General features: G+C 54.4%; 1 protein-coding gene and 1 long non-coding RNA gene across 6 annotated transcripts in view; one reads left to right on the top strand and one right to left on the bottom strand.

Moving 5' to 3' along the window:
• LOC143648657 (uncharacterized) overlaps window positions 1-24466 on the top strand; it is a 223063-nt gene that overhangs the window by 30185 nt on the left and 168412 nt on the right. The gene's annotated exons all lie outside the window — the stretch shown is intronic.
• LOC143647736 (uncharacterized) overlaps window positions 10518-24466 on the bottom strand; it is a 76506-nt gene continuing 62557 nt past the window's right edge. Inside the window, exons 10-16 of the mRNA XM_077117505.1 lie at window positions 14353-14463; window positions 13957-14153; window positions 13394-13588; window positions 12813-13028; window positions 12251-12445; window positions 11670-11885; window positions 10518-10735 (exon numbers count right to left, since the gene is read on the bottom strand). Of these exons, the coding sequence (XP_076973620.1) occupies window positions 10537-10735; window positions 11670-11885; window positions 12251-12445; window positions 12813-13028; window positions 13394-13588; window positions 13957-14153; window positions 14353-14463 (1329 nt within the window). The 3' untranslated portion in view covers window positions 10518-10536. The remainder of the gene's footprint in view (window positions 10736-11669; window positions 11886-12250; window positions 12446-12812; window positions 13029-13393; window positions 13589-13956; window positions 14154-14352; window positions 14464-24466) is intronic.

Raw genomic sequence — 24466 nt, 5'->3', positions numbered from 1 at the left:
CCTCTGAGCCACCAGCCCCTGGGGTGCATTCGGAGGGACCTCAGGCCCACACGCCCTTCCTCTGAGCCTCCCGTCCCACCCCACAGGAGTCCTGGCAGCCTATTTGTGCTTGGGGGCCTTGTCCCTCTGGCCCCACAGCAGGTAGCCGCAGCTTGGGGGCCCCGTGCAAGCTGGACCAAGAGTGTCCATCCCCTTGGAAATGGGATCCCAGGAGCTAGTTAGTCTCTGGTGGTCAGCTGAGGGGAGACGGACATCTGGGAGCTGAGAGGGGCCTGGCAGCTGGGGGGGGAGGGAGGCAGGGAGGGGGACAGCAGGGGAGGAGGTGGAGGGAAAGAGTGACAAGGAGCAGCCGTGCCTGGGCCCAGCTCTACACTCCTCTGCCCAGCTGGGCAGGTCCCGGCCCTGGGCCCCTGCCCCTGTGTGAGCCCCCAGCAGCACCTCAGCCCCCTGCCCACGCCACGCCCTCAGCACTGTCACCCCAGAGCCCTGGGATCCCCCCTCCGCAGTCAGTACACAGACACGCGGCATGGTTGTTGGTGACTGCGCTAAACTGGATTTCTCTGGAGACCGTTTTCCAGGATCAGTCTCCCCAGGCGGGAAACCCTGGGTCGTCCCCCAAACTCTGCTGGCTCCCTCTGTCCCTGGCAGAGCACCCAAGGCCCTGCTGCTGGGCTCCTGGGCCCTTCTGGGCTCTGCCTCCCAGGTCAGCCCCCCTCCGTCATGAGGTGTCTGCCACGCCCCACCTTGGGGACCAGCCCGCGGTGCTCAGGTCTGGGGGGGCGGCTGGTGCCAGAGGACGGACAGACTGACGGTGACTCCTGCCATGGCTGGGCTCTCGGGCCATCTGGGGGCAGGAGGCGCATGGACACCTCGTGCCCAGAGTGGAGGGGCCTCGTGGGCTCCTCTCTGGGCTGGGTGGGGCAGCGTCGTCCATGGGGACCCCCACAAGGACCAGGGCACCTTGGAGAGAAGTGGGGGGAGAGGCCGCATGAGCCACACCCCCGGTCCGCACACCCGTGGGCTGACGGGCAGCTGTGGCGAGACGCTCACCTAGTGCACAGGGTGCCGCTGGCTGCCTGGCCCAGCCCCTCTGCCTGGTCCAGGGGCCACTCCCTCCACCCCACCCCGGTGCTTTGCATGGCAGTTGTCATTTTCTCATGTGACCTTGCTCTTCAGGCCCGGCAGATCGGCCCAGAGGCAAACGCCTGGACAGCGATGGGTCAGTGAGTTCTCCTTCTGCAGGTTAGTAGAGGAGACCCAAGGAAAGCAGGTGGTCTCGTTTTCAGGCTGGAGGAGGCAGATCTGATGGGCTGTGGTAGCTGCTTGGACTGAAAAAGTAGCAGCAGGTTCCAGACCGCACCTCTGCACAGAGGGGACACAGGTGGCAGAGAGGGCAGGGAGAGGGGAGGAGGAGGGCGTCGGGCACCTGGATCCTGCTGAGCCTGAAGCCCAGCCCTCCTCCTGCCCTGGGCCTCTCTCACTCCCCTCAAGGTCCTTACTATCAATTGCTCAGGTTTCTTAAAATGGAGCACGCAGCATGTCTGACCCTGGCACGCAGACTGAGTCTGGTGACCCACAGTGGAAACCCAGTGACAGCCCCTGTGTGTCACGGCCGAGCCTGCAATGACACCGATCAGCTCCTGTGTCATTAGGAAGCCTAGCGTGCCGCGGAGCCCACGGAGGCCCTGGGCGGCCCGTGGGGACCCAGCATGGCCTGCAGGTGTCGGGGGAGGCAGAGGGAGGGCAGCCCCCTCCCCGGCCTCGATATCTTTTCCTGGCAGGTGTCGGGGCCTGGAATTCTACCCCTGGAGAGTATCCCCCAGGCCTGGTGCTCCTTCCCTGGGACCCCACGAACCTGTCACCCTCAGCACAGGCCACACTGTGCATTTACTGGAGGGTGATGTTGAACCACAGCCTTTCCCCGCCTCCCCAATGCTCTCTGTGAGGACAGAGCCCATGCCCGCCTGCGGCCCCACAGCCCTAACACAGTCCCGGATGCGCCGGCCCTCTGGGGTGACTGGGCAGGCAGGGAAGGCTGGACTAAGGGACAGACCTCTAGGGGCCCTGAGGCCCCGCCCAGGTCAGCTCGACACAGAGGGGAGCCCCAGCTCTCCCCACAGTGGTCGGCTCCAGGTTCCCTGCCGGTTCCTCATCAGGCTGCTGTGTGATGGGTCAGGGGTGCCGGGTGGGGGCGGGGGCGAGGCTGTGGCTCCTCCACGTGCTGCCGGGTCACGTGCTCAGGTCGCAGGGCCCCCTCAGCCCCTCCCCCTCTGTGCCCCAGGGAACCCCCTGCAGACCCGCCCCGCCAGCCTCAAATGGAGCCTCATTTGCATCATTATTTGATGTAGGACTCTTTCAATTGATTCTTAATTTGATAACAGCATGAATCCCAAATTAAGCATCTTAGTCCTTGAGGTTTTCTTTGTCCTTAAAATAACCAGTGCCATTGTTGACCCCACGCTGCCAGGGCCAGGCTCCAGGACGCAGAGCAGCTGGAAGTAAAAGCTCAAACTTGTGGGAGTGTAAACCCCACACTTGTGAAAGCTCTTCTACAACTAGTTGTTGCAATGTAGTTTGAAATGTATTGGTTTTTTGTGTGTGTTATTTTTGACAAAAAAGAAAAGAAGGAGGAAGAGTATAACACAGGGAGGATAGGATTTATCAAATGAGTTGTTGCATCATTATATTGACATTTCTTTGGGTCTCCAGCGTCTTGGAGCAGCGAGAAGAACAAATGAAAATAAGTGGAACTGTAACCCATACCGAACTTTAAAATCTGTCCTATAACTACTAGTTTAAATGTACTTGGAAACGTATTACTTATTGGTTTATGTGTTCTATTTCACAATAAAAAACATTTTAAAAATCATGCGCTTGAGAAACGGGGTGCCCTGCCCCGGCCCACGTCCTCTCCAGCTCCCCTGGGCCCTGACCCGAGCGAGGCAGATTTAAATGTGAATCATGGGTGCGGTGCCCCCACCCGGAGGCCGGGTCACCTGTGGGCAGTGGGGAAATTCACTTCAGAATACCCTGGAAAGTGTCCCAAGGGCCAGAGGGCGTCAGAGTGATTAGACAAAGTCATCCAGCAGCAGCCCGCGTGGCATCTGCGAGAGGATGATGCTGGGAATGTTCCCAGGTGCGCCGAGCATCTCGGTGGGATGGGGTCGGGCCTGCCCCAGGGGAGAGGGCAGGGGCCTCAGGGCTCAGACAGGGCCACCCCAGCCGCGGGACTTCCCACGGCACAGCCTCGTCCCGCCCGCGAGAGGCGGCGCCCACGGGAGCAGCGTTGGGTACACGGGACGGGGAGAAAATGCGTCCCCTTCATTCTCCTCCCCAGGGACAACCACTGCCAGTGCATCGGGGTCTGTCTGTTTAGATCCTCCTTCTCCAACTCGCACACTCACACCGACACACACCTGCACGATTCATAACATACTGCAAAAACATCCTCTGTCCTGCATTTGCCACTTAATGATGTAGAGTGTGCTTTTTGCAGTATTTTTCTGCAACATTTTTTAACAGGTTCATATAATTCTCTGAAAGGATTTCCCATTCTTTCTTTATTTATTTAAATTATTACTGTAATATATTTAACCAATTCCCCTTGCTTTTCCGTAGGTTGCTCTCATTTTCTGTGTTCTCTCTCTCTCTCTCTACATCTATCTCTATCCATCAGAATCTGTCCGTCTATCTAATCCATCGTCACGTCAGCTTTCCAGCAGAGAAACAGAAACAATGGGATGCATAAATATATATATATTTATACATATATAATAAATATCTTTAGTGTAATAAATACAGGTATTTACTATTGGGAAATGGTCTTATGACAAGGAGTGGGAGGCTGGCTACACAAGTCTGAGCACCCACGGGGCAGACCTTCAGGGTGGGAGTTGGGGCTCCTGGAATGGGGTGAAACTGCAGTCAACAGGGGGAAGTTCTTCTTCTGAGAAGCCTCAGTTCTGCTCTCTGGGTCTTTCAGTTGAGTGAAGCAGCCTCGCCCAGGACAACGTCCTTTACTTGGTCAAATGACTGTGGGTGTCATCCCACCCCCACAGCACCTCCCCACGCGTGATGCGTGTGATTATACTTCCCTCTGCAGCCTGGCCGAGCAAGTGGACCGTACACTGGCCATCTCACTCTCTGTCTCTTATAAACACTGTTCAATGTGCATTTTTGTAGATAAAATGTGTGGACATTCCATTTTCTGTAGAAGATAGAATTGCTAGATGAAAAGAAATGTCTATTTTAAAAATTCTAAGTTATATAGGCCCAGAGTCAGCAAGTTTTTCTTAAAGAGCCAGACAGTAATACACTCGATTCTGCAGTGCATGTCACAGACACACCTGCTTAGCTGTGCTATTGTAGCAAACAACAGGCAGAGACAACACTTAACGGAAAGGGCCAGGTTGTTACAATATAACTTTATCTACCAGAACAAGTGGCAGGCTAGATTTTGCTGGTGGGCTGTATTTTCCAGGATGTGATACAAACCAATTGCCGAGGGGAAAGCCACAGGCAGGGGAAAACTGGGAAACCCTGGGGAAGCCATGATAACTGGGGTAATGCTGCAGAGCTCTGTGCTGCGTCTGCACTGGTTGTCCAATGTGGGTTTTCTCCTTCCAGGCAGGGGTACTTCCCTGTCCCTTTTGAAGTTAGATTGTCACTTGGCTTCATTTGGAGAGTGAAACATGAGCAGAAATGACCTGTTTAGCAATGGAGGAAACTTTGAAGTCCAGCACTTGACATGTCACATTTCTGTCCCATTGCAGCAGTTTCAGATGAAGCCTCCATTGACCTGGCATCTGAGCAGGTCAGATGGGCAGAACTCCCCTGCCAACCCTTGTGACGTGAGTGTGGTAGAGACTTTGGCTGTGTAACATCAGGACTTGAAGACTGCTTGTCCTCACAATGGCACTTGACCTCCCCAGCTGACACACCTGCCAACAGCAAGGACAGGTGCCACCCTCAACTATAATAGCATCTCTCCTCACTGTGTGTCCTTTGTGCCCCACCTCGCTTTTCTCTGTTACATTGACCACCGTCTGACATGTGATGCATTTGTCTGTTTCTTTGCTCATTTCTAGGACAAAGAATATAAAATACAAGCTTCCCAAAGCAGAGACCTCATCTGCTGTGTTCACGGCTCCTAGAGAACATTACCCATTTATTACGTGACTTAATGAAAATGATCAAAATCATCAGCACTGCAAATAAGGCCATTCTAAGTGCCAGGATTCTGCAGTCTATCCATTGTCTCCCTTGGTGCCAACTATACAGTACAAGGTGGAGAGCTTTATACCCTTACTTTTCCTTGATGGGGAAATAACTGTTTTTTTTAATTCAACAAATGTTTATTGAAAACCAAATATGTTCAAGAAGCTCGATTGGTGTGTGGAGAACACAAGGAACAGAAATGCCGCCCCTGCCTTCAAATCTTTACAACTCAGTCATCTTAGGATTCATCCTAGCAAAGTAATTTGTTCTATTGGACAAAACAATGCATTTTTGTATGTGCATAATTCTCTAAACCTATTTCCAACCACGACCCATGTGATAAATTATTCATATTTTCCCTATGATGAAGTACTACTTATCGATGCTGTATAAGAAACAGCCACAAAAGCTGCTCTACCAACTCCCATTTATTATCTCAGAGAAGGTGTGGGGAGGAGACCAGGCACCTCGGGTCCTCTGCTGGAGGCTCCCTGGCAAGGCTGTGGTCAAGGCTGGCCAGGATTGGGGCCTCATCGGAAAACTCCACCAGGGGGATCCACTCCCAGGCCTTCCTGGCTGCTAGTGGATTTCGGTTCCCTGCAGGCTGTCGGACCAACGGCCTCAGCTCCCTGCTGGCTGGGTCTGGAGTCTGCTCTCAGGGTCTTGCCACCTGGGCCGCTCCCAAAAGCCATGTGCTTCTTTAAGTGTGCAGGCTGAGAAGGCAGTAGAGGGAATCAATTAGATGATCATGTATCCAGGACATTATCCAATGTATACTTGTCTATGCTTTGGAATGCATTTTGAAAAAGCATTTTATTAGTTTTTGAAAATCTAAGTTCACTTTCAAAGGCCGTTTTTCTTTTGCTGTTTGTCTAGCCATTAGCATGTGCAGTGTGTCCTATACAGGCAGTGACAAAGTGGGGTGCTCCCAGCTGGGGCCAGTGAGCCAATAGCAGGCCCCCAAAGCTCGTGAATGCTTTTAAAAGAGTTTGCGCACTTTGAAGCTGTCTCACCCAGCAGCTGACGTTGCTTCATTTCCCCCATTGAGGAAAGCACATGGCCCTTGCAGTGTCTCTCATCACTTGGAGGACGGCAGAATCGTGCGACCCAAGGTCCAGAGCTGGAGGCCTGCGTGTCTCAGACCCACTTGTTAACACAGGTCATCCCCTTTTCTCCTTCATGTCCGGCTCTCACACCCCAAACAGTTGGGAGATGTGGTGGTTCTGCCATATGACCCCAAATCTTGGACGTGTTTCCCATTGAGAGGTGGGTGTCCATGGCCCCTCCTGGAGTCTGGACCCCAGGCCTGCTTGGCTGAGAGGATGCATGGATGTGACTTTCACAGGCAGGACCCCAAGATGACCCCCTAGGCTCATATCCTTGTGCAGTCCCTCCCCTTTGGGGGTGGGTAGAACTGTGGCTGTGGGGAGCTGGCAGTTGTCTGGGGGTGTCACAGTATAGGGCAAAGGGGGATTCTCCAAATGGACCAAGTCAAATCACATGTGCCCTCTAAAGGCAGAGCATTTTCTCCAGCTGGGAGCAGAGGAGGAAGTCATCGATTTGAGGCAGAAGAGGGTGGGATGCCCTGTTCTGGGTGTGAAGCTGGGGGCCTTGCCAGGTGCCAGGGAAGGGGGTGGCTTATCGGAGCCGAGAGAAGCAGCCAGCAAGGAAATGGGAACACTGTGCCAATTTCTAGGTCTAGGCCTTACAATTTCTAGAACCTTCCATTTTCTGTCTCATAGACCATTTTCTCATTGGAACCTGTCTAAGTGCACATGTGGAAGACGTCCACTAGCCGTGCTGGGGCTGTGGCAGGGCAGCTCTGAACACTGCGCTGATGACCTTGACGGAAGCCACCCGTCGTCACCCGAGGAGAGCCTGTCCCCAGGCCTCCAAACATCAGAATTGACGTGAGAAAGGAAAAGAGGAGAATCAGGGCAAAAACGCACCACACTGGCCTTAGAATTGTGTTCCTATGCACATAGATCTGGAATTATCTGAGTTTTGAATTCGGCTCGGCCATCAGTGATGAGTCTCATGAACAAGATGCTGCGATTGGAGCATACGACTCCCCAGAGGCAGGACCCCTACCGTCTGGCGCACCATTTTCCCCACCAGCCAGGCCCAGGCGTAAAGGAAAGGAAATGGTCACTACCACTCGGCAGGGGCAGAAACAGACATGTCCTAGCAGAGAAGAAAGGGCCCCTGAGTCAGCACAGGACGGGGCTGCTCAGGGCTGGACGACGCCGGGTGCTGGGCACGCCCAGGAGCCAGGAGTGGCTTCAGTGCCAGCCAGGACCAGCCTGGGGCACCTGCCAGCATCCGAGGCAGAGGGGCTTGACAACTTGGAGAGGACAGGGAGAGCCCGGGGAAGCCAGGCCATCGGATGGGGGTCCCTCGGGCAGGGCCAGAGCAGGCCCGAGCAGGACGGTGGGGATGGGGTGGCTGAGGGCAGAGAGGGAAGCACCGGGCAGGAAGGGGCAGGGGCCAGGCAGCCCCGGGAGGTCCCAGGGCAGCTTCAGAGGAGAGGAGTGCGGCCAGAACCCCTGGCAGCCCCCGGGTCCCCAGTGGCCCGATGCCCAGGCCGAGCGGAAGGCGGGAGGCCCGAGAAGGGCCCGGCAGGGTGCTGGAAAGCAGCGGGGCCATCAGCGCTCAGCTGTCCTGGGGGTGTGGATGGAGGTCGGGGCTTCCCAGGGCAGGGGCGCAGAGCCAGGACCAACCCCTGCGGGCCTCTCACAGCCTCCCACCCGCGCTGCCCTCCGAGGCGGTTCCCTCCTCTGCTGCCTCGTCTCAGAGGAGCCCCAGCTGAGGGGAGCCCCAAACGCTGTGCTTCTCAACCAGAGCCACACGCCCAGCTCTGAGGTCCCCAGCAGGGTGGCACGAGGAGCCACAAGCACAGAGCAAGTTCAAGAAGTAGCAGGCGTTATGGAGAAGGCAGCAGCTGGACAGCCCATTCACCTCCTCCCCTAGCCATCTCAGGAAAGGCCCTTAAGGGACAGAGAAGAGGAGAACCCCCATGGGTGCCACGGGGCTCTGGGGCTCTGTGCACATCCCCTCCTTCCTTCTCAGTGCCATCTAGAAAGCAGACAGGGTCTCCCTCCTTTGCACTCCTGGGGCCAGCCAGCCGGGATCCCAGCTCACACTCGCCCCTCCTGGTTCAGCCTGGATGGCGCCTGTCCTGCAGGTAAACCCAGCCCCATGGGCTACCTGCAGCAAACTCCCTGCCTGCCATGACCTCGGGCTGCAGGCGCTCACCTCCCTGCCCCTCTGGAGTCCAGCCTGTCCCCTTCTCACCTCCTTCCAGCCAGCATCTCCTGACAGCATTTGGAAGGAGTTGAAGGGATAAGTTTCTCTGACCTCACCTCAAGAAGGCAGCCTTTGATAAATCCACCTATGCAGGAGGAAAAACAGTGTGTGTGTGTGTGCGTGGTGCATGCGTGTGCACATGCATGCAGGAAAACATTCAGCAGAGGGCCCTTTCCTTCCGTGCTGGGGCAGGGAGGCTGGTAAGTTCTGTGCAGCCCCAGACGCCAGGTTCAGGAAGTCAGCGGCGTGAGCTTCACCCGGTGTCTGCTATTCCCACCCTGCCCAGTGCTGAGGACAGAGGGACGGGGTGGCCGCTGACCTTGAAGTGCTCACGGCCCCACGTGACCTGATTCTACCCCAGCCAGCTCGAGTGGGGAAGGGGCGCCGGCACTTTCCATTTCCCACATCAGGCTCAGGGATGGGGTTCGGGTGGTTCATTGGCTTAAACCCATCTGCTGGGGGACGCTGTGTGGCGGCCCAAACCAGGCTGGCCCCTGTCCCCAGCCTGGCTGGGGCACCTGTCGACAGGCCTTAGCCGGTCACTCCTCAGGTGGCCATGTGAGAAGCGGCTGCTTGGACTTCCCTGAAATATCCAACCAGGTCTGGGGTCAATTTCCCACTTACACTGGTTCCAGACCCACAGGAAGGGTCGATTTGATCCATGGTTTGCTGTCAACCCAACAGCCTCCACCACCACCTGCTCTCACCTCCGGGTCTCAGTGGTGTTCACAAGACCCATCCCTGCCGCGCTGACCCACCCAGCCCTGCGCAGACTGCCCACCGTCCAGGCCACCCCCTGGAAGGTTAGGAAGTCTGTTTCTCAGCACCCCTGCTCTGTGGGTGGGGAGAGCACAGCCTGGTGGTCTCTGGTTCATGGCTCTACAGGACATCATGTCATCCCTTTCAAAAGAGATGAAGCCCGTGAACACATTTAAGACTCCATATGATAAAAGTCAATCAGAATGAAAGAAGTTAGGGACACTAACACACAGAAGTCTGAGATGAGGCTTTAAGCATGAAAGCAGAAATTGAACTAGGAGCTTGCTTTTAGTCAGGGCAAAGAGGGAAACATCTCAGGGCAAACTTTTTATCTGATCAAACAAGGAACACGCATCCACTTGGTGAGAAAAAATCTTTCCTGATGCTGAATTTTAGGAGGAAGATGCCTCAAACCTTCACAGAGGGTAAGGTGTAAATACAAGTAAAATAGCTAACTCCATGATCTGCCACAGCTTTCCCTTTCCCCACATGAGGATCCCAATTTCCTTGTCAATCCTGAGAAATTCACCAGAAACTTCCATGCCCTGCCCCCAACCTCCTTCCAACGTCACCTGCAGGACTGGAATGCGCTGTGAACACCTGGCCAAACAGGGCAGTGTCTGTTCTCTTCTTTAGTACAGCTGAGACCTCCAACCCCCTTTGTCCCATCCTCCCAGATGCCCAGCTACCATGCATGGTGGAGGAGTTCCTGTGGATAATTTCCATGAGGCCGCAGGCACGCCTTTCCCACCTGCTCTACACGGTCCACTTTCTGCCTGTACCCGGGGTCCCTTGTGGACTGACCCAGCCACACCTGGATTAGGCAGGGGGAGCAGCCCTGGGCAAGAGCTGAAAAAGGAGGGTCCCACCCACAAAGGCATGAATCAGATGACAAAGCCTGGCCCCAGATTTGAGTTCCAGTCTCTGACCCCCAAATTTCCAGATGAAATCAGTTGGGCAAGACCTTAACCTCCTTGAGCCGGGCCATCCCATCTGTCAAGTGAGGATAGAGGTTCCCTCCCTCATCCCATCTCTGGCCCAGGAATAAAGGGTCTAAGCAGTGAGCACCACTCCCGGGAACAAGGACACATGACAAAGAAGCAGATCAGTGGATACTAGGGTCAGAAAAAGGCAAGACAAGAGTGACTGCACTGTGGGGTGGGTTCCCAGATCAGATGCAAAGTAGGAGAGGAATGCAATGTATCTAAGGAACTGACAGACACGGGTCAAAAGCATAAAATAAATATTTAAATTTTATTTAAACAAGAAAATGGAAAAAACAAGGAAAAAAATTATGAATAAAAAAACATAAACTCTTTGCTGGTTTCCCAGCAATGTGCTTGGAGAGGACAAATTAACGGACTCCAGGCACTGCCCAGGTTGTCCACCACCTGGCGCTGGATTGGGTCTGACCTGGTTTGGACTGCAGGTCCTGTGGAGGGTCCTCTTCACACTGCGTGGGAGAAGAGAAGGACAAGCCATGAGTGACTCTGCCATGGCTGCAAGAACGGTCAGGACGCCATAAATGGAAGGTCATGACCAAGTGCTGACTTATCTCTGCCTACCCTTGAGCATCTCATCCTTCACACTGTCCCTCTGGCAACAGAGGAACAGCCCATCTCCCATGCTCAATTTAAGAAGCTCCACTTGAGGAACCTCATCCCCTGTTCATTACCTTTTGTCCTACCAAAGCCAGCATCTTGTGTACTCTCAATCCCACCCCTTGGTCATGGCCCCTGAGGACCAGAGACAGCAAGTGACATCCCATGTCTCATGTCAGGAGTTGCTGAATTGAGAGGGATGGTGGGCAGGACACTCCACCTTGAGACCAGCTGATGCATGTTGTGCTCTGGTGGGAAACTTGTTCCCATATTCCCCTGACCAATGGTCTTTAATAATAATAATACAAAGATTGATGTTGTGGTCATGAGACACAGCTCAGGTTCTAAACCAACAGGCCCTGTGGATGGCCTGAACCAGGTTTGACTCCTCCAGGTGGTCAACAGAGTCATCTTCACACTATGAGGGAAGAGATAAGGACATGCCATGAATGGCTCCTCCATGGGTGCCAAAAGGGTCAGGGAAGCACAACAGAAGTTTATGAGAATGTGTTGATTTCTCTCTGTCTGCCCGTGAGGGTCTCCTCCTGCACACTGCCTTTGTGGCAAGAGAGGAACAGCCTGTCACCCATGCCCAACTTGAGAGGCTTCATTTGGCCCCGCCCATCCCGTGGCTCATCCCCTTGTGTTCTCAATAGCCCTGTGTCCTGTGTGCTTTCACTCCCACCACTCAGATGTATCCCCTGAGGCCTGGGGAGTTGATAAGATGTCCCAGATCCCATGGCCAGTGCTAACTGAGTCAGCAGCTATGATAGCAAGGGCACTGACCTGGTGGCCTTCTGGTCCAGGACCTGTTGGTGGCGGGTGATGTATCCGCCATTCCCCAGGATGTTGGCCAACACACAGGGTTCCCTGTACATCTGAAGAGGCACCTGGAGATCCCCAGTCCTCTTTCCCCAGCTGGCCCTCTGAAAGATGTTAACTGGCCCTGTATTGAGTCTGGCCTGGTTTGGATTCCAGGTCCCATGGAGGGTCCTCTTCACACTGCATGGGAGAAGAGAAGGACATGCCGTGAGTGGCTCCTCCACGGCTGGAAGAAGGGTCAGGACACCATAAATGGACGTTCAGGAGCAAGTGTTGACTTCTCTCTGCCTACCGTGAGGGTCTTATGCCTTATACTGTCCCTCGGGCAACAGAGGAACAGCCTATCTCCCATGCTCAATTTAAGAAGCTCCGCTTGAGGGCGCTCATCCCCTGATCATTACCTTTGTGCTACCATAGCCTGTGTCTTGGGTTCTCTCAATCCCACCCCTTGGTCATGGCCCCTGAGGATCAGAGACAGCAAGTGACATCCCATGTCTCATGGCAGGGGTTGCTGAATCAAGAGGGATGGTGAACAAGGCACTGACCTTGAGACCAGCTGCCACACTTGCTGTTCTGGTGGGAACCTCGTTCTCATGTTCCCCCGGCAAGTGATCTTGCAAATAAATTCAAAGATTGTAGTTGTGGCCACCAGGTACAGCTCAGGTTCTAAACCAACAGGCCCTGTGGATGGCCTGAACCAGGTTTGACTCCTCCAGGTGGTCAACAGAGTCATCTTCACACTATGAGGGAAGAGATAAGGACATGCCATGAATGGCTCCTCCCTGGGTGCCACAAGGGTCAGGGCAGCACAACAGAAGGTTATGAGTATGTGTTGAATTCTCTCTGCCTGACCGTGAGGGTCTCCTCCTGCACACTGCCCTTGTGGCAAGAGAGGAACAGCCTGTCACCCATGCCCAACTTGAGAGGCTTCATTTGGCTCCGCCCATCCCATGGCTCATCCCCTTGTGTTCTCAATAGCCCTGTGTCCTGTGTGCTTTCACTCCCACCACTCAGATGTATCCCCTGAGGCCTGGGGAGTTGATAAGACATCGCAGATCCCATGGAAAGTGCTAAATGACTCTGCAGTGATGTTGAAAGGGCACTGACCTGGTGGCCATCTGGTCTAGGACCTGTTGGTGGCGGGTGATGTATCCGCCATTCCCCAGGATGTTGGCCAACACACAGGGTTCCCTGTGCATCTGAAGAGGGACCTGGAGATCCCCAGTCCTCTTTCCCCAGCTGGCCCTCTGAAAGATGTTAACTGGCCCTGTATTGAGTCTGGCCTGGTTTGGATTCCAGGTCCCATGGAGGGTCCTCTTCACACTGCGTGGGAGAAGAGAAGGACATGCCGTGAGTGGCTCCTCCATGGCTGGAAGAAGGGTCAGGACACCATAAATGGACGTTCAGGAGCAAGTGTTGACTTCTCTCTGCCTACCGTGAGGGTCTTATGCCTTATACTGTCCCTCGGGCAACAGAGGAACAGCCTATCTCCCATGCTCAACTTAAAAAGCTCCACTTGAGGGTGCTCATCCCCTGATCATTACCTTTATGCTACCATAGCCTGTGTCCTGGGTTCTCTCAATCCCACCCCTTGGTCATGGCCCCTGAGGATCAGAGACAGCAAGTGACATCCCATATCTCATGGCAGGGGTTGCTGAATCAAGAGGGATGGTGAACAAGGCACTGACCTTGAGACCAGCTGCCACACTTGCTGTTCTGGTGGGAACCTCGTTCTCATGTTCCCCGGGGAAGTGATCTTGCAAATAAATTCAAAGATTGTAGTTGTGGCCACCAGGCACAACTCAGGTTCTAAACCAACAGGCCCTGTGGATGGCCTGAACCAGGTTTGACTCCTCCAGGTGGTCAACAGAGTCATCTTCACACTATGAGGGAAGAGATAAGGACATGCCATGAATGGCTCCTCCCTGGGTGCCACAAGGGTCAGGGCAGCACAACAGAAGGTTATGAGTATGTGTTGAATTCTCTCTGCCTGACCGTGAGGGTCTCCTCCTGCACACTGCCCTTGTGGCAAGAGAGGAACAGCCTGTCACCCATGCCCAACTTGAGAGGCTTCATTTGGCTCCGCCCATCCCATGGCTCATCCCCTTGTGTTCTCAATAGCCCTGTGTCCTGTGTGCTTTCACTCCCACCACTCAGATGTATCCCCTGAGGCCTGGAGAGTTGATAAGACATCGCAGATCCCATGGAAAGTGCTAACTGACTCTGCAGTGATGTTGGCAAGGGCACTGACCTGGTGGCCATCTGGTCCAGGACCTGTTGGTGGCGGGTGATGTATCCGCCATTCCCCAGGATGTTGGCCAACACACAGGGTTCCCTGTGCATCTGAAGCGGCACCTGGTGATCCTCGGTCCTCTTTCCCCAGCTGGCCCTCTGGAGGTTCTTTACTGTTCTCCTCTCCTCCGCATCCGTTCCAATGTTTTCATCACCCTAGTTAGCAGTAGGAAACACATGTGCTCTTTGGGTTCACCCTAGGTTTCTCAATAACAGATCTGTCTGGGAGTCAGGATGAAGACCTACACTCTGGAATTCCTGAGTGATCGTAGGGGTTGCCCAAGCTGGTTTTGATTCCCGGACGCCCCATCGATGTCTTGGCACCTAAGAGTGAAGCTCTATGCCCCCATCTCACCTGCAGTCTCCTCTGGGCACTGCTGTTGGTGTGGTCCACAGGTCTTGTGGTCACAGGGATGGTGTAGAAGTCATAATCATCCAGTTCTGGGCCCCTCTTCCGGGTGGAGGTCTGTAAAGAGAAGACCATCATATAGGCTGGGAGGACAGGAGACATCAACTCCATGATTCTGGGTGAAGCCATGAGGTGGGTGCCTCTCCTGCTCTCCGTACCCCACGCAGCCATGACCTGGAAGGGGGCATGACAGGTCCACCAGGTGTCCATCCCCAACCACCTGACCTTGCCAAGTGCCTGTCCCTGCGCATGTCACCCCCCACCCCCCACTCTGGGACTGGGAGGTCTCAGGCTGTCTGGGCAGGACCACCAGGGTGACTTGGCCTGAGCTCCTGGACAGGACCCTGGGTTACCCGGTGGGTCCTCCTGGTACAAGGCCAGAGGTTTCGAGGGCAGGAGCTGAGCCAGCGCCTGCAGCGTCGGAGAAGGCTGTCCCCATGGGGTCTCCTGAGGCCACGGCCTCTGCCCACAGGTAGACAACAGGAGAACATCTTGTTCTCTCAAGCACCTCTTTCCGAGTGAGCTGTTAGGGGCTGTGTCTAGAATGTAGGTGCCTGGATACCGGGGTTCCAAGTTCTGTTAGGCTCTTTCTCCAAGGAAGTGAGGTCACCCCCTGGTCCCTTTCCTTGGTCCCCTCCATGAATGCAATCTCCCCCCGTGCTCCTCTGTGGGGTGACCGCCCTCCCTCTGCTCCCTGTCATCTCCCTCCCTGCACTGTGTCACCCTCACAACCCTCCACACTGCTCCCTACGGCATGGGGACGTCAGGAGGAAACTGAGGGCTCAGAGTCTGGTTCAGACCCGACTCTCCTTCTCCCAGTTCTGTGTTCCTGCAAGTGCTGCTGCCTCTCAGCACCTCCACCTCCCTTTCCAGCTCAAGGGACGTTCCAGCTTCTCCTGCCCAGGGCCACCGATGGGGGATGTGTGATAATTCCTCTTACACTTGAGGCTGGGCTCACCTGTGCTATTGCAGGGACTGAGAGGGGGAAGGACGGCCTGTGGGGTGGAGGCAGCAGGGACCCACCTCTACTCAGGGCTGAGCTCACAGGTGTGGTCTTGGGAAAGTCACAAACCCCTTGACTTCATTTCTCAGTCCACATCCAGGGCGGTTCGAAAGTCAGAGAAAAGCAGCCTTGTTCCCCTTGGGTGTAAACCTCCAAAGGCATCTCATTCTCGTTAGCATTTCCTCCATGCTTCCACAAGGTGTGTCCTCTCCCTGGGCCCCCGAAGGTGGTGTGGTGCTCTGCCATGCTCTGTGCCAGCCCAAGCGCTCAGTTCCCCAAACCACCAAACCTGTTTCTGCTGACCAGGTCCCCAAGCGAGTGGAACATATCGTTCAGGGCCTGAGAGCACCGCGGGGCACTGGTGGAGAACCGAGGGTGACACACTTCTCCTAGCCCAATCAGAGAAGGGGAAACTGAGGCCTTCTCTCCAGGAGCCTCTTCCCCTCTGGGCTTCGCCCACCTTTCAGTGCCCAGCATGGGGACAGGCCTCCAGCTCCCTCTTCTCCTGGATGCCCTCGCATGCCCTGGGGAGTCAGACCCCTGTGGATTCTGTGACCTGACATCCTGCCATTTCCCCACCTCCAGCTGAATCATCCCCACAGCAGGGTTTGTGAGGTGGTTCCTCATTGCATTTCCCTAACGCCTGCTGATGTTAAATATGCTCTCATATGCTTGTGGTCCCTTTGCATCTCCTCTTTGCAGAAATGCCTGTTTATGTTTGCACCCGTTTTACATGTGGTTGTAGGTGCTTTTGTTGTTTACTGGTGGCAGGCTTCTATATATTCTGGATGAATTAAACACGGATCAGACATAGGAATTTCTCCCTTTCTGTAGGTTGTCTTTTGACTTTCTTGATTATGTCCTTTGACGCACAGTTTTTTGTTATTGCCAAACTTCTAATAAACACTTCTTTATTATAAGTATTATTTGTTTTTCATATCATACCCCCCACTCCTCCCCCTTACTGATCACCAGCATTACAATCTAAATTTATTTTGACATTTCCCCCCATTATTCATCTTTATTCCATATGTTTTACTCATCTGTTGACAAGGTAGATAAAAGGAGCATCAGACCCAAGGTTTTCACAATCACACAGTCACACTGTGAAAGCTATATCATTATACAGTCATCTTCAAGAAACATGGCTACTGGAACACAGCTGTACATTTTCAGGCCATTCCCTCCCTCCAGCCTCTCCACTACATCGTGACTAACAGGTGATATCTATTTAATGCCTAAGTATAACCTCCTGGATGACCTCTCGACTCTGTTTGGAATCTCTCAGCCATTGACACTTTACTTTGTCTCATTTCACTCTTCCCCCTTTTGTTCGAGGAGGTTTTCTCAATCAATTGATGTTCAGCTCATTCTAGGATTTCTGTCCCACGTTGCTAGGTAGGTCCACACCCCTGGGAGTCATGTCCCACGCCAAGAGGGGGAGGGTGGTGAGTTTCCTTGTTGTGTTGGCTGGAGAGAGAGGCCACTTCGAGCAACAAAGAGGTTCTCTTGGGGTGACCCTTAGGCCTAATTTTAAGTAGGCATGACCTATCTTCTGTGGGGTTAAGTTTCATATGAACAACCCCCAAGACTGGGGGCTCAGCCTATAGCTTTGGTTGTCCACACTGCTTGTGAGAATATCAAGAATTCAACTTGGGGAAGTTGAACTTTCCCCCTTCCTCACCATTCCCTGAAGCGGACTTTGCAAATACTTTTTTCCTCACTGTCCAATCACTCTGGAATTAATCGGGGCATCACTCTGGACAAACCCACAAAATCTCATGTCCTACTCAAGGTTCCATGTACTTACGGTGAAGCTGTCAACATAAGTTATATTAGGAAATGCACTAGTCAAAATACAAGTTTTGTACCAAATAAGCATTTTTTGCTTTAGTCTCACACTGTATTAGTTAGGGTTCTCTAGAGAAACAGAATCAACAGGGAACACTTGCAAATATAAAATTTATGAAAGTGTCTCACGTGACCGTAGAAACGCAGAGTCCAAAATCCACAGAGCAGACTGCAAAGCCGATGACTCCAATGGATGGCCTGGATGAACTCCACAGGAGAGGCTCACCAGCCAAAGCAGGAATGCAACCTGTCTCCTCTGAGTCCTCCTTAAAAGGCTTCCCATGATTGGATTTAGCATCACTAATTGCAGAAGACACTCCCCTTTGGCTGATTACAAATGGAATCAGCTGTGGATGTAGCTGACGTGATCATGACCTAATCCCATGAAATGTCCTCATTGCAACAGACAGGCCAGCGCTTGCCCAATCAGATGAACAGGTACCATAACTTGGCCAAGTTGACACCTGTCCCTAACCATGACACACACAGAAGTTGAAATTTTAAATATTAACTACCATCTGTTTTCAGCACCCTGCAGTAATGACATTCCTCTGTTCCTCCTCGTGCCAAAACAGTTTTTAAACTTGTACATTTCGTCACTGTCATTATACACTCTAGGCATTCCTAGATTACACCATCTCAGCCTTTATCGTCTATCTTTCTTCTTGATTTCATTTATGCCCCAGCCTGCAGCAGGTGTCAGCTCCAGGACAAAACCAACATCAACTCAAGAGATGGAGCCAGCTCAGACAGCAGCCCCTGGGCCAGGTCCAGAGCTGTGTGAGGGCCAGAGCAGACGCCAGCCCCTGGGCCAGCTCCAGAGCTATTGTCCTTGGCAGCTCTAGCACCACCTTCACAGTCAGAGCCAGCTAAGGACATACCCAGGAACATGTTTAACATATTTAAAAAGGTGAGTGATTTGAACACCGAAAACTACAAAGCAAGGCTAAAGGAAATTACAGGTTTATTGCGATGGTTTAAAGCTGCGTGTACCCCAGCTTCATGAAGTGATCATGTCCTTAAGGCTCCCCCAATCCTGTGGGTTAGCTTTCCCTAACTCAGTGTGGGGTACCCCCCTTCACCTGTCACTGGGACCCAAACATGGACTCTTTCTGGGGGTCTCACCCCTGCCCATAAGCAACCCTGAGCCACCACCCTGGCCCCTGTGGCAGGCCCCTCTCTGCCCTCCCTGCACCCTCCCTGCATGCTCAGCTGTTAGATTCCCCTCCCAGCTTGGGGTGTCCCCAGGGACTCAGTGAGGTGCCATCCCTGCAGCTCTTCTCCACCTCCCTTCTCCATGGTGGAGCTGCACCTGCTCAGGCACAGGTCTTTCCTCCCGAGCACCTCATCCCCTCCTGATGGGGTCAGCAATGTGGGTGGTCATCCCTCCTTGGTCCAGATGAGGAGACTGAGGCCCTGAAAGGGGCAGGGAGTTGCCCATGATCCCCAGAGGGAAGGAGAGCCCGCTCCTCCCTCCCAGCACAGGCCCTGTTCAAGCTGCCTCAGCCCCACCCTGCCCACCACCACTGGTCAGGGTCCTGCTCTATGGGCCATCAGTGTGGGGTGGAGACCTCAGCTGGGCCCAGCCCTGGTGGAGACATGGTGCAGGCATCTCAGGGTCCTAGTTTGACCTAGTCCTACCACTTTCTCTACTTCCAGGCTGGGACTGAGACCATGCAAAAGGTTCCATCCACCAAGGACATGTCAGGACATTTCCTCTGCAGAAACTCTGCTAAATCCACTCATGAATGAGAAGGAATCATCCACGGGGTCTCGCCTGCCACAGGTGGCAGGTGGGCACCTGGGGGGATGGGGACACAGGTAGGGGGAGGTCTTGGAATCACTCAGAAGAAGGGACACTAAAATGAAAATACAACTCGGCAAAATTTCGTGGGTGAAAGGAAGGGTTGGGGTCACAGCACCTTGGGGTCAGAGGGCAGCCTGGGGGCCAGGAGGCAGCCCCCGAGGGAATCTGTCCTTCCCGCAGCCCCCCATGCGGCTCTGACAGGCAGCCCCGTGCTCACCTTCTCCCTGCCCAGCTGAGGGTCTGGAGCTCAGCAGGCAGAGCACGTGGGCGTCTCGGCTCGAGAGGAGCAGGGAAGGCACAGGAGCCTAGCCCCCCAGGGGTGCTGCTGGAGGACAGGGTAGGGAAAGGCCAGGCCTCTGGCTCCCATTCCAGGTCACCTCCCCACAGGGCCATTTCATTCCCCTGGGAACGTGGAAGGCCCACTACTCAGAGGACTTCTCTCAGCCCCCACATTCTCCCTGCCTCACCGTGCAGGTGGGCTCCACAAGACCACAATTCTGGGCTTGTCCTGGACCACCGAGCATTTCCCTGGGAGACACGAGCAATTCGAGAAGCAACTCTCTGATGCTTCCCAGCAAGTCACAGACTCTTCACGCTTCACACCTGGTGGGACCTTCCCCCCCCCCAGCATCACATCTGCACCAGCTCTCGTGCACACTAGCTCCACAGCCAGCCCCGGAGCAGCTGCAGATTTAGAACCAGACCCAGGAACACGCACAGCTCCAGCCCTGCCTCCAGCACCTGCTCCAGGAAGGCTCCAGAGTGAGGACCAGGTCCAAAACCTGTCAGGATGGGATCAGGGCTCTTTTCATTCGTTTGTCCATCTGGCTGCCCCTCTTGCCCTTTGGTATTAGCAGCACTTTATACTTGCTTTCCAATACATTATCAGTTAGTTTTCACATCATTGGAAGCAAACTAGGTGATTACTATTATTATAGTAAAAGCCCATTTCTATGTACTATGACTTTAATGGAACTGCTGATTCCATTAAATCACTAACTGACGTCAGACCCATCTTATTCCATGAAAATAGAATTTTCCTGTACTAATCAATAGGTATCACTATTTTCAAAAATAAAATAAAGTCAATACAGTCAGAGATTTAGATTCATTCCCCACACCTGCTCCAACAGAATCTCTATTACTATAACCATCCCGAGGTCCTGAATTCCAACAGCTTCAAAGATACCGCCAACTCCATCACTAGCTCCTGGGCCGTGTCTACTGTGTCAAGTATGCTCTGGAGGTAGAATTAGCTGGAGCACCAGGTCCAGAGGTGGAGACAGCAACATCTCCAAAGCTACAGCCCTTCCCAGAACAAGTTGCAGCATCCTTATACGGCCAGCTAGTGCCAGCTCCATCACAAGCTTCTTCTTGTGAAAATGACTACGTCCAGTGCTCCTTCTAGCTCTGGCATTAGCTGTAGTGTCAGCTCCAGCAGGAGCACAAGTGTGAGACCATCTGCAGAGCCAACTCCAGCACCAGCTCTCACACCAGTGTCAAAACTAACACCACGTCTTTGTCCCGTGCAACCTGTTCCAGAGTGAGATCCAACACCATCGTTTCATGTGCAACCAGATCCAAAACCAACCAGCCCATAGCCAAACAGAGAACCAGCTTCTAGACCAGCTCCAGCACCAATCCACTGTAGATACAGCTGCACCACACCTGTGTCAACTCTAGTACCAGCTCTAGAGCAACAAGCCACAGCATCACTTCCTGTACTTAAGGTAGCAAAACATCAAACTAATGTCAGCACCAGGTTCAAACTTAGAAACAATTCCAGTTCTGACACAAACTTCATTGCCAGGCTACTATCGGAACCAGTTCCAGCATTTCTTCAAGATGGACAGCCTGCTCAGATGTCAGCTCCAGGACCCAAGCCAGCATCAACTCAAGAAACAGAGCCACCTGAAGGCAAAATTGAAACTTTTGAGTCAACTCAACTGTAATGAAATCTGGGGTGCATTCTAGGAAAAGGATTTCTAACACTCAGAGCAGTTGTATGGGAGGATGGAATACCTAATCAATATGTGACACTTCTATCACTTAAAGTGTCTAGGATGAGGTTGGTTGACCATCCATGTGGGTTTCCTGCTTTAAGTTGATGATCGAAGAGGATAGCTACCAAGATGCTTTTAATCTATTTCTACGATTCTATGAACTAAAGAAGAGTTAAGCTAAGAAATAAAAGCTTTGACTTGGAGATACTCAAAAAAAAGAGACAGATCCAGCTCAGACACCAGCTCCTCTTCCAGTTGCAGAGCTGTGTGAGTCAGGAAAGATGCCAGTTCCTGGGCCAGTTTCAGAGCCACCTTCACAGTCACAGCCAGCTCCAGTGCCTGATTCACAGGAAAGGCAGCCACAGCACACACCAGAGCTGTAGCATCCCCAGCACCCACTACATGGAGAGCTTTCCCTTCTGCTTAAGCCCCAGGGCCTGAGTGAGCACCAACTGGAGATCCAGACCCTCCTCAGGCACCAGGGCTCGCACCAGCTCTGGAGCAATGTCCACTGCGTTTCCAGGTCTGTGGCTAACCCTTCAGCTGGCACCAGCTACAGAACCACGTGTGGATTTGGAGCCGTATCTCCAGGATTTGGAAACTTCGACTACACCAGTCCCGACCAAGAGCTGTGTCAAAAGCCACCCAGGCTCCAGCGTCCCCACCCCAGGGAGAGCCAGCTGAAGACCGGGCTTCACCCCAGGCAGCAGGGGATGCTCCAGCTGCCCTGCCCCACCCAGTTCCCCAAAACATAAAGGACATTCCTCCCCCTCTCTGAACAGGGCATTGTTTTTCCTATTTGTTAACTTTTTCTTCATATTTTACTTTCCATACGGTTGTATTCATTTTTTGGTTTTAAAATATATTTTAAATTAAATTTTCTTACTTTTACCTTTTTGAAGTGTCTTAGATTCGTTACAATGCTGTACCACCATCATCACCATCTCATCTGAAACATGTTCTGTCGCCAAATGGTCGCCCCCCCTACTCAGCACCACGCTGCATTCCCTTCTCCTGCAGACCCTGGGAACCACTGATCTGCCTCCGTCTGCTGCGTCCCTGTGCCCCGGGCCCTGGGCTGAGCTCGTGGAGGACTTAGGTCCTGGCACAGAGACGGGTCAGCAGGGAGCTGCCGTCCTCCCATCACAGATGGGGCTGGCACTGGTCAGGGAGGTGAAGGGGCTTGTCCAAGGGTCCCAACTGGAGGGTAAACCACAGGGACTGGAACTCAGACCAGGACTCAGGGCAGGGCCAGGCGGCTTTTCTCTGACTCACCCATTTGTGGCTGGGACCCTTCTGTGTCCCACCTGCTCAGGGATCATCTCCATGCACCTTACCCAGGTCTCCAGGGTCGGTCAGGAGGTGAGGCTGGCCTTGTGAACAGGAGGTGAGCAGTTTAGAGTGGGGGGGACAGTGTCCCTGTGGCACCATGAGAATCCTCCTCATATTCTGGTGGGCAGGTGGGCATCTGGGGGGATGGGGCACAGGTGGTGGAGGTCTTGCCCCTCCTGAGCATGAGATAAGAGACTGCCCAACTTGGACATGTGCTCACCGGGGCTGCCCTGCACTAGGTGGAGGCTGGACTGATGGGAGGGTGGCCCACAGGGCTGATCACCTCCCTCTCTGGGAGCAGTGACCTGGACGGTCCAACCAGTCTCATCCCCACAGGTGCTGTCCGTTGCGATGGGGGGGCTGCAGGCTTCGCTCCTATACGTCCTTGACCTTCAGGGTTCCCGCAGGTGACAGGAGAGCCTGGTGTGAGGTCAGCTTCCTGCTGCCACCGCAGCACAGGGCCCTGCCAAGAACCTCTGGTTCACACCTTGGCATTTGGGGGGGGTGGTTCAGGGGTATCTCTAGGGCTGCAGTGGGGGACAAAGGGGATGACTTTGCAGCTGTGGACATCAACCCCAAGAGGCTGAGCTCCCTGTAGATGCCTCCCTGAAGCCTTCTTCCCTGTGCACGACACCCACCTGTGAGTGATCAGACAAGGGGCGGGTCAGGTGAGCTCTGGGCTGACACTAAAATGATGGAGGGTCACAGAACAGGCAAAGGGACTCTCCAGAGTCTCCCCAGGGACAGCAGGAAGGTGCTGGCATGGGTGTGGGTGGTGACTCCACATTTAAGACAAACACAGACACCCCACTTGCACACACTGATTGAAGTGGCTTCAGCCCCTCCCCTCCCTGGGGTCCTGCTCAGTGAGCCTCATAAACAGCCTCTTCAATCACCGTCACCATCAGTGAAGCTTCAGGATGGCAGGAGAGGCCAGAGGAGTTCGGGTTCTGGCTACGGCTGCCTGAGTCTCAGTTTCCTCACCTGTAGGGTGGGGAATTGTCTCTTCTTCCAGACCCTGTTTGCCATCAGGTGGGGGGCCTATGGGGCCCCCTCAGGAATAGGTGCTCAGGGGTCACCGCCTGGGTGGACTCCGTGCTGGTTTCCAGGGAACACAAGCTCCTGGAGGAGCAGAACCTTCCTTCCCCTTCTCTCTCTTTCTCTTGGGCCCAGGCTGGCTGGACACGGAGTGCATGGCCTGATGCCCAGGTTCTCCCAGGCCCTGTGCTCCCTGCTGGGAAAGACCCCAGGGGCAGGTGTAACACCCCCGCCCCTGGACCCTCAGAGCTGCTGCGGGGTGTCCTCTCCTCGCTCAGAGCTCCCGGCTCAGTGCTCCCCCTGGGGCCCCATCCCCGGTGTCCTCACCCTCAAGGCTGGCTCAGGCCCCCTCCTCCGGTGTGTTGTGCAAGCTCAGCCCCTGGGGTTCAGACCCACTGCTGGGTGCTGTCAGAGCCCTGTGACAGGCAAGATAAGGGTGACCTCTCAGAGCCTCAGTTTCCTCCAGTGCCAAAGGGCCGAGGGACCTGCCCCCTTGAAGTCAGGCAGGGGCTAAACCAGGCAGGGGAGGCCCGAGGGCCTGGACTCAGGAGGGCACCCGGACCAGGGGCTCCAGCCCAGGCCCAGCCCCTGAGTGTCAGCACCCGGCCCAGCCAGGCCAGAGCAGAGGCTCGGATCCCCCTGCGGGCTGGACTGGGTTCCCCAGGGCTGGGGACCCTGAGCGCTGGAGCCTGGGACCCCTCACCACATGGGGCGCAGCACGGGGGCAGGAGGGGCTCCCTGCCCACAAGAACTGCCCCCACCGGTGGTCTCCTCCCTGGGTGCCCTCACCCCAACAGCAGCGGGGATGGGGCGGGTGGGGGCCTGACCTGCCTCTCCTGGCCTACTGGGCCACTGGTCCCCACAGGGCCGCACAGCTCCGCCCCCGGCTCTCTGCCCGGGCAGCTTTGGGGTGTCCCAGGCGCTCAGGGAGAGTCGGTGCTGCAGAGCAGGGGAGGTGGAGCAGGGACTTCGTTGTCCGTGTGGGCCCAGAGCTGTTGGCGCACTGCGATGTGCGCGGGGAGGGCT

This window comes from Tamandua tetradactyla, chromosome 10 (genome assembly GCF_023851605.1).
Source record: "Tamandua tetradactyla isolate mTamTet1 chromosome 10, mTamTet1.pri, whole genome shotgun sequence".
Lineage (NCBI taxonomy): Eukaryota > Metazoa > Chordata > Mammalia > Pilosa > Myrmecophagidae > Tamandua > Tamandua tetradactyla.
Note: the sequence above shows the minus strand (reverse complement) of the source record. Positions and strands in the feature narration are given on the sequence as shown.